This window comes from Staurois parvus, unplaced genomic scaffold (assembly GCF_062004578.1).
Source record: "Staurois parvus isolate SC_StPar_1 unplaced genomic scaffold, SC_StPar_1.0 ptg000231l, whole genome shotgun sequence".
Classification (NCBI taxonomy): domain Eukaryota; kingdom Metazoa; phylum Chordata; class Amphibia; order Anura; family Ranidae; genus Staurois; species Staurois parvus.
In genome coordinates this window covers 1,127,501-1,137,288 of record NW_028318027.1, presented here as the reverse complement: position 1 = coordinate 1,137,288, position 9,788 = coordinate 1,127,501, and the positions used below count along the sequence as shown (strand labels likewise).

At 47.0% G+C, this 9,788-nt stretch overlaps 1 protein-coding gene across 1 annotated transcript; it reads right to left on the bottom strand.

Moving 5' to 3' along the window:
• Positions 1-969: 969 nt before the first annotated feature.
• On the bottom strand, positions 970-1,941 carry LOC149460386 (olfactory receptor 5V1-like). The gene has a single exon (XM_089679751.1). It carries the CDS (start codon positions 1,912-1,914, stop codon positions 970-972), a length of 945 nt encoding a protein of 314 aa, XP_089535877.1. The 5' UTR covers positions 1,915-1,941.
• Between the last annotated feature and the right edge of the window lie 7,847 nt (positions 1,942-9,788).

The following is a 9,788-nucleotide window of genomic DNA, read 5'->3' as shown; positions in this document are numbered from 1 at the left end:
TCTTGGGGGTACAAAACCCGGGTGCTACTACTGGAAATGTAAAGCACACAGTGGAACTTTCTTCCACATGTTTGGCACTTGTTCTCTTGCAGTAAATGTGACTTTTTGAATTTCGTGAGGAGTATCTGATATAATATAATAGACCTGGGAGATGATCCAAATGCCTACTTTTTCATACTACTCCTCTCTCTACTAAGAAATACCAGAAAAATCTTACTTATTCACCTACACAATACAGCAAGAGCCTGCATTCCTACTCTATGGAAACAGACTACCTCCCTTCAATGGGCCAATGGTTCTCCAGAATTAACAACATTATACATACTGTATGTACGACATCACCTCTTTGCTCTGTAAACATGAAGAGAAATTTAATCACACTTTGTACTATTGGGTAGACTTTCAATACTATCCCAGAGTAGCAATCAGTAGCAATTGTAAATTGACAGTAGCAATTGTGACTTGTCTCTTCATTCCTGCTCTGTAAACACACTATCCCCCTCAATGGGCCAATGGTTCTCCAGAATTAACAACACTATGCATATGTAGGACCTCACCTCCATGCTTTGTAAGCATGAAGAGAAATTCTATCACACTCGGTTCTATTGGGGAGACTTTCGATGCTCTCTAGAGTAACAATCATATTTGTGGCTTGTCGCCCCCTTTTCCAACCTATCTTAGACCACCAGGTCTCCCTGTTTTCACCTCTCCTGCAGTTCTTAGTGTTCTCACACTCTCCCCTTATGGGCTGCAATTGTATGGTCTATGCATAATTGTTCCCATCTGCTCCTCAACTTGAATACGTGGAACTATTTGCTTTTAGTTCAATACTGAGGCTAGGTCTTGCACTGAACCATGCTATAGATGCTTGTTATCATGCTGCCAAGCAAATTGGAAAGTTACTTTAGATGAAGATGTAAACCATATATAACATTTTGTACAATATCATACAAATTTATTTGTTGTGTCCTAACAATAAACGGTTTTCATTTTACTTAACGCGGCCTGCAGAGCTTTGTGAATATCTTGATTCCTTAAAGTGTAAATGATGGGGTTGATCATTGGCGTCACAGAAAAGTATGCGAAGGACAATCCTTTGTAGACATTGAGATATTGATCACTCCTCGGAATCACATATAGGCAAAAAAGAGCAGTGTAATATATAGTCACTACAAGGAGGTGTGAGCTGCAGGTAGAGAAGGCTTTCTGCCTTCCCTCCGATGTCTGTATCCTGAGGATTGTGAATATAATAAAGACGTAGGACAGAACAATCAATACAAATGGTAAAATAGTTACTATAATGCTGACTGAAAAGCCAATTAAAACAACAGGCGTTATGTCTGAACATGCCAGGGAAACATAAGGGGTGAAGTCACAGTAAAAATGATCGATGGTCAGAGGACCACAAAATTCAAGATTTATTACAAAGTAAAATATAGCCATAATGAATGTAAGTGAAATAAACCAAAACACAATAATTAAATAGAAGCAGAGTCTATTGTGTATGAGAACGGAGTATCTGAGAGGTTTACAAATGGCCAAATATCGGTCGTATGACATCAGAGTGAGCAGCAAGGTCTCAACAATTGTTACGGCTCCAGATACACTTAACTGGACAGAACAGCCAATATGGGAGATGGTGGGTCTTCCTGAGAGCATGTGGTGCAATATCAGGGGCACCAGATCCGTCGTATAGAGAAATTCACAGAGAAACAAATTTCCAATCAGGACGTACATGGGACAATGGAGACGAGAGCTTACACATACTAAAAATATAATCAGGAGGTTCTCAATGCAAGTCAATGTGTATATGATCAATAAAAGAATGAAGAGAGGAATTATGTAGTCAGTGAGGTTCTCGAATCCAACAATCAAGACTTCAACATTGAGTGTTTGATTTTTTTGATGTGCCATCTGTGAAAGGAATTGACGGACAGTTATTAAGTTGTAACTTACTAGTCACAGCAATCTGTTTTGCTGACTGCCGAGCTCATTAAAGCCCAACAGAGGGCATGTGGGACCTCTGCAGAAAGACAACTTCCTTTACCTAAAGAGCAAGAGTCCTTCTCTACAACATGCTGGAAGGGGCCAGGCTCTCCTGCTCTTGCTGGTGCTGCTTCTAAAGAAAACAAACCGTAAATATTTGAACACTTTTGTGATTTGATGTAGCTGGAATATTTAGTCAATTTAACAAACCTTTCACTTTTTTTCCACATTGCTCTTCTGTAAAGTCACATTTTAGTGTTTTGTCTTCAAAAAAATTCACAGCTCACCTTGAGATTCATGACTCAACAATATATTTGACCTCTATCCACAATTTTATAAAAGTGCCTTCCCTGTCTGTACACTGACCTACAATTAGTCCTCCAAGTCATAGTCTCATCTCATGTTTTGTCTTCAAAACACTTCACAACTCATCTTGAGATTCATGACCCAACAATATAGGTGACCTCCATCCACATTTATTCCAAAAGTGCCTTCTCAGCTCTTACACTTATTATTATTATTATTATACAGTATTTATAAAGCGCCAATAGTTCGCTCAGTGCTGTACATTACAAAGGGGGACAGAACATGTGACAGAACAATACCAATACAATGCAAAACATGAGGGGATCGAGGGCCCTGCTCTTTCAAGCTTACAATCTAGGAGGGAGGGGATGGTGGCACAGGAGGAGATAGCTGTGGGGGATGGAGTGGTAGGAAGAGTGGAGGAGGTCGGCAAGTTAGCAGGGGGCGGGGTAGGCTTCCCTGAAGAGATGGGTTTTCAGGGTGCGCCTAAAGGAGAGGAGAGTAGGTGATAATCTGATGGGTTGGGGCAGGGAGTTCCAGAGGATGGGTGACACCCTGGAGAAGTCCTGGAGGCGGGCATGGGAGGAGGAGACCAGGGAACTAGAGAGAAGGAGGTCTTGTGAGGAGCGGAGTGTGCGTGCTGGGCGGTACTTGGATATTAGGTCAGTGATGTAGTTCGGGGCAGTATGGTGGACAGCTTTATACGTCAGCGTTAGGATTTTGAATTTAATCCGTTGCGCAATCGGAAGCCAGTGGAGGGATTGGCAGAGGGGGGTGGCGGAAACGGAGCGGTTGGAAAGGTGAATGAGTCTGGCAGCCGTATTCAGGATGGACTGAAGCGGGGATAGCCAGCGGCGAGGCAGGCCAGTGAGGAGGGAGTTGCAGTAGTCGAGTCGTGATATGATGAGGGAGTGGATGAGCTGTTTAGTGGTTTCTGGAGTTAGGAACGTGCGGATTTTGGCGATGTTGCGGAGGTGGAGTCTGCACGAGTTTGTTAAAGAGTGGACTTGGGGCTGGAAGGATAGGTTGGAGTCCAAAATGACACCAAGTACTCTGGCCTGCGGGGCGGGTTTGATGGTGGCGTTGTTGGACATGATGGAGAAGTCAATGGGGGGTGGTGTCCGGGCTGGAAGGAAGACAAGAAACTCGGTTTTGGAGAGGTTCAGTTTAAGGAAGTGGAGCGACATCCAGTCTGATATGTCGCTCAACAGGTGTGTGATTCGGGCAGAGACCGAGGGGGTGAGGTGGGGGGTTGAGAGATAGATTTGTGTGTCGTCGGCATAGAGGTGGTAGTTGAAGCCGTGAGAGTGTATGAGTTGGCCAAGGGAGGAGGTATAGATGGAGAAGAGAAGGGGCCAGAGGACAGAGCCTTGAGGGACCCCAACAGAGAGGGGGAGTGAGAGGGAGGTGGTGGCATTATAGGTAATGCTGAAAGAGCGTTGTGACAGGTAGGATGAGAGCCAGGAGAGAGCAGAATCTCTGAGGCCGAGGGAGTGTAGTTTTTTGAGGAGGAGGGGGTGGTCGACTGTGTCAAAGGCCGCAGAGAGGTCAAGGAGTAGGAGCACTGAATAGTGGCCATTAGCTTTGGCGGTTAGCAGGTCGTTGGAGAGTTTGAGTAAGGCGGTTATGGTGGAGTGTAGGGGACGGAAGCCGGACTGTAGGGGATCGAGGAGGTTGTTGTCGTTGAGGTGAGAGCATAGGCGGGCGTAGACTAGGCGCTCGAGGAGTTTAGATGTAAATGGAAGCAGGGAGATGGGTCTGAGGTTGTTCGGGTCATTGGGGTCCAGGGAGGGCTTTTTAAGTATGGGGGTGATGTGTGCATGTTTCAGAGGGGAAGGGAAAGTGCCGGAGGAGAGGGAGAGATTGAAGATGTGGGTGAGGGAGCGTAGGATGGAGGGGGAGGGAGGTTGTAGGAGTTGTGAGGGGATAGGGTCAAGGGGGCAGGTGGTGAGGCGGGCATCAAAGAGGATCTTGGAGACTTCTTCGATGGTAGTAAGGTCAAAGGTGCGGAGTGTTGGGGGAGCTTCAGTATGAGGAATGTAGGGTGGGGTGGGAGAGGAGGTCAGAGCAGTGGTGGGGCCGTGGGAGAGGGGTGTAGAGGGGGTAGCTGAGTGAGGGGGAAGGGGGTTGGAGGGAGTTTGAGCAGCGACGAAGTCCCTGTGGGTTATGTCGAGGGGGAGGGGGGATGAGGGGGTAGCTGTGTAAGAGGGGGCGGGTTGAGAAGGCGTGTGAGTTGCGGCAATGTCCTTGCGAATTGTGTCAATCTTGTTTTTGAAGTGATTGGCAATCTCAAGGGCAGTGAGTGAGGTGCTGGGTGGAGGTGGGGGTGGCGAGAGTAGAGAGTTGAAGGTGGAGAAGAGTCGGCGAGGATTGGAGGAGAGGGCCTTGATGAGGGTCAGGAAGTAGGCTTGTTTGGCAGTATGGAGGGAGGAGGTGTAGGTGTGGAAGGCAGATTTGTATCGGGTGAAGGCTTGTTGGGATTTGGTTTTGCGCCATAGTCGCTCCAGGGCACGACTGTGTCGTTTGAGGGTTTTGGTGTGATCAGTCTGCCAGGGCTGGAGCGGTCGGGGTCTGATGTTGCGTGTGGTTAAAGGCGCTAGTGAGTCAAGGGCTGTTGACAGCGCATTGTTGTAGGCGGTCATAGCCAAGTCGGGGCAGGACAGGGGGAGGATGCGGTCATGGAGTTGATCAACTGCGGAGTGGAGGGAGGCAGGGTTAAGGTTGTGGAGGTTACGGCTGGTAGTAGTGTGACATTTGGAGGGGTAGGCGTTGGAGGATGAGGAGATAGAGAAGGTAATCAGGTTGTGGTCAGAGAGAGGGAAGGGGGTGTTAGTGAGGTTGTGGGGAGCGCAGCGGTTGGAGAAGACAAGATCAAGGATATTACCGTCAGAGTGGGTGGTGGATTGTATGCACTGTGCAAGTGCAAAGGAGGAGGTTAAGTGGAGGAGACGGGCTGTGTCCGGGTTGTCGAGGTTGACAGGGATGTTGAAATCCCCAAGGATGATAGTGGGTAGCTCAGAGGAGAGGAAGAAGGGTAGCCAGGAGGAAAAGTCTTCCAGGAAGCGGGGTATGGATCCAGGAGGCCGGTATATCACAGCAATCTTCAGGGGGGTTGGGGAGAATAGTCGGACGCAGTGGGCCTCGAAGGAGGAGAAGGATAGGGAGGGGGGGTTTGGGAGGACTCGGAAGGTGCTCAACGGTGACAGGAGCAGGCCAACCCCACCACCTTGACAACCGTTGGGCCTGGGTGAGTGGGTCCAGGTAAGACCGCCGTAGGAGGGTGCAGCAGGGGAGGTAGAGTCAGTGGGCTGGATCCAGGTTTCCGTAATCGCCAGGAGGTTGAGGGAGTGGGAAACAGAGAGGTCGTGGATGGCGGTGAGCTTGTTGCACACCGATCGGGCGTTCAGGAGTGCACATGAAAACAGGGGGGAGATTTTAGGGAGCAGGGGGACAGATACTAAGTTGCGGGGGTTGCGGCAGGACGTGGAGGCGGGAGGGTTTTGTGCGGGTGAGGGAGGTGGTGGAGGGCCAGGATTCGGGGAGATGTCCCCCGCGGTTATGAGGAGGAGAAGGGTGAGAAAGGTGGCATGGGAGCGGGATGTGCTGGAGCGTGAGAAACTACTAGTGGAGGTGTTCGGGTCAGTGGGAGAGTGGAGTAATAGGAGGAGGTGGTGGGTGCCATAGAGGGGTGAGGGAAGCATTGAGGACACAATATACAATTGTTTGGGAGGAGCAGAAGGATATAGTGAATGGATTTTGGGAACAGAGGAGAGGAAAATGAGAAGGAGGAGTGGAAGAGGCATTTTGGGGAGGTGATGAAAGCAATAGTAGGGAGATGATAGCAATGAGGGGTAAATGTACAAGTTTTGGGGTGGAGCAGAGGGGTAAAGAAATGAGATTTGGGAACAGAGGATAGTAATATGAAGAGGAGAAGAGGGGCGTATTATATAAAGGTACACGGAGTGGGACTCAGGTATGTAAAAGATATTTCCCAGGGTGTTTCCTTGCAGTCTGTCCAGCATGCAGTAGAGTTTCTTGCTGTTGTTGTGTCTTCCTGCTGCTTAAGTTCTCCTGCTTTAGTTCAACTGCTGTGTTTAACTGCTCTGCACTCATTCAAAGCCGCACTCCATCATAAGCAGCACCCCCATCAGAGACTGTGCCCCCCATCAGAGATCTCCCCCATGAGCTGAACTAAATTTATAGGGAGATGCTCAAATGAGCATTCAACTCCGCCCCAATTAGAAGCTGATAAGGCTCACATGAATAGGGGGGGATGTTTCTTAGGAACCAGGCCACAGTCATAAACCTGAGTGCGCCTAGAGGTGAGGACAAGTCAACAGATACACAGATATAATTACAACATTTGTTGAGAATTTAACAGGAGTCAATGCGTTTGTCTGGTTAAGAGTGGAGGTAGCAGATAAATGCAGTTACCCAGAGAAGAACAGCAGGAGTCAATTAGTCCCCCAACTGATAACCTCATCTAGTGCTCATTATCCTGTCTATCCTAACAATTCGTTGTCAAGTAACCAAGCCCCATCATGTACAACCACCAACATCTTCTGCTTAAAGGAGAAGTACAGCCAAAGCTCTTTTGGCTGTACTTCTCATGTGGATCAGTGCAGTTCATTCTCCTGTGACCCATTTTAAGCTGACAGCAGACTGATAGCCGATCCAGACTGGGGAAAGATGCCGACTTCACAGTTGGGATCCACCCCAGAATCTTGACAGGCACCTAGTTCAGCCTCTCAGCAAGAGCCTGAGCAAGCCGCTCCCTCCCCCTCTGTAGCCCGGCATTCCAGTGAGCACTGGGGGGGGGGGGGGGGGGCTGAGCAAACAGTGGTGACTGACAGTCCAGCTCTTTGCTCAGAGCAGAGAAGAGAACTCAGTGATCAATGGTCATGTGATCGCTGAGTTCTCCCCCTTAGAGTCAGCGGGGGACAGATGAAACATCGAATTGATGCTCCAACCACATAGGTACGTAGAATGGGGGGGGGAAATTAACCCCATACTTCTCTTTTAATCAGCATTGTGCCCTTGTGCCTTACATTGTAAGTGGTGTGGGAACTAGCATCAAGGGTAGAGCTTTTGAAGCACACAGCCACTCGCTTTTCTTCTTTTAAGGGCATTTTTGCCCAATTCTATTTAAAAGAAAGTAGCACACAATATAGGTTTCCTACGCAGGGGTATCCACCATCAATGCAAACAAAAACATAGATTCAGCCTCCTGGCTCACTTTAGCAGCACCGTTGCTCAGGCTTCATGCTTCTGTCCTCTTGACCATTCACATGCAACACACTGCACCTTGGTTAGCCCCCTTTCCCAGCACTCCTGTTTCTCCAGCCCACAGGCTTGGGCCCTGTCTGCTCTGTCAGATTATACTGCTCCCTTGCACCCACATGGACTCCTCAGAAGGGTGGAGCCCAGAACCCTGGTCCTGATTCTAGAAGAAACTCACACACCTGACCAATCAGTCTCCTGGCCATTCCCAAATCATGGTCCAAGGATTGGAGATTTCATCCCTCCCAAATCACTTTGAAATCTCTAGGCTCCAGGTCCCAAAATGGACTTTACAAACAAATGAGGAAAGTGAAAAGCCAGCTTCCCCTGTATTAAACAAGTACCCTGGAGCCCCTCAACCTGCCTTGTTCAGAATCCCGAGTGAAATATCCTTTGTACACTGTGACAGGTCGCCACACTGTCACAGTGGTTTGTGCAGGTCCTCATCTTCTTCCACTCCTTGTTTTTGAAAATATTTCAAGGTTGTACTATAATCTGCTAGTAGTATTTAACACATGTCATGTGATGATCCAGGGTCTCGCTTCATCTTCAATAGCTTCTGCGGTGGGTAGTTTTCTGCTGTTTAGTCTGGCACTCATGTTATGATTTGCAGTGACACCCGGGTTCACATAAAATGGGTTGAACGGTGTTGGCCATCATTCAACTAAGCAGAGGACCGGTGACAGATGATGGATCATGAAGAACGATGAGCCAGATTCTGTGGCATTTAATTATTATTATGTTTATTAGTTTTATCATCAATATAAATATAACTATTTCCATTTCCCCAAACATATATTTTCCAAATCAACATATATATATTATTTTGATATATATATATATATATATATATATATATATATATATATATTTACCAATTTCCCTCCAACTTCCCCTCTCCTTACCCATGGTAACCCCCTATTACCACACCTCTTTCTTCCTGTTCCACTTTTCCATTTTATTCCCCCCCCCCTTATCTCCCTTTCATTTAACCTTCCCTTCCACTATTACATTAATCAGTTCTGAGTATCTCCTTGATGTTTTAAAGACTACCTATCTATCCCAAATACTCCTGAATTTATCTACTTTATCCTTACCCCAATAGTATAGCTCTTCCATCCTATAGGTAAATTCCACTCTGCTTATCCAATCCATACTTTAGGGGCCTCCTTATCCTGCCAAAACCTGGGGATCAATCCCTTTAGCACATCAATCATATGAAAAACCATTGAACTCTTATATTGTTTTGCCGTAAGATCTGTATTATGAAACAAGCACACCCATTTCCTGTATTTGTTGTAATATTCCCTCCCAATATTGTTGTATTTTTGTGCACTCCCACCAGATATGTATCATTGGACCTTCCAATCCGCATCCCCTCCAACATAGGGGCAAGTTCTCTATCCATTGTTTATGAGCCACAGTCGTTGGTACATACCACCCAGCCAGACCAGTGGTGTATTTAGGTTTTGTACTGCCCTAGGCAACACAAAAACGTCTGACCCCACAGACACCGACCAACACAACCCCCCCTTCCCCCTCCAGCGGAGAGAGCCTGACATTGACCAACAACACCCCTGCCCCCCACCTGGGAGAGCCTTCTACTACCCCCCTACCAGTGATAGAGAGAAAGACACTCATGTTCACAGCTCCGGACATCCCCGGGCTCTACATACACAATCAAGCAGCCTACAGCCTCTATCGGATCCCACCTGGTTCCCATGGTGCACGTGTTCCTTATTTTATCCCTTCTTCAGGGGGAGGTTCTGCCCCCCTCAAAAATGTTGCCCTAGGCAAGTGCCTTGTTTGCCTTGTGGTAAATACGCCCCTGAACCAGACATTTATAATTAATCTCTATTGTGTTCATATCCACCATGCGATGTGTCAACTTAAATATTCTATTTTTCTCTTTATCATTCAATTTTGTTCCTAATTCCTTTTCCCACTTTTCTAAGAACACTGGAGAGACAACTCCAGACATAGCAGTAAAAATCTTATATACGTTGTCAGATGCCTTCGCATTATGTCCATATTAAAGAGTTGCTTGAATGGTTTCATCTCTTCCTTTGTCCTCAGTGGCTGTGGGAGAGTTGTAACAATGTGTCTAAGTTGGAAATACCGCCACTTATCTAATACATAAAATATTTCCCTCTTCTCTTTATAACTCTATATAAGTGCTCAGTTCTCTTTTATCCGTAATATCCTTTAAACGTGCA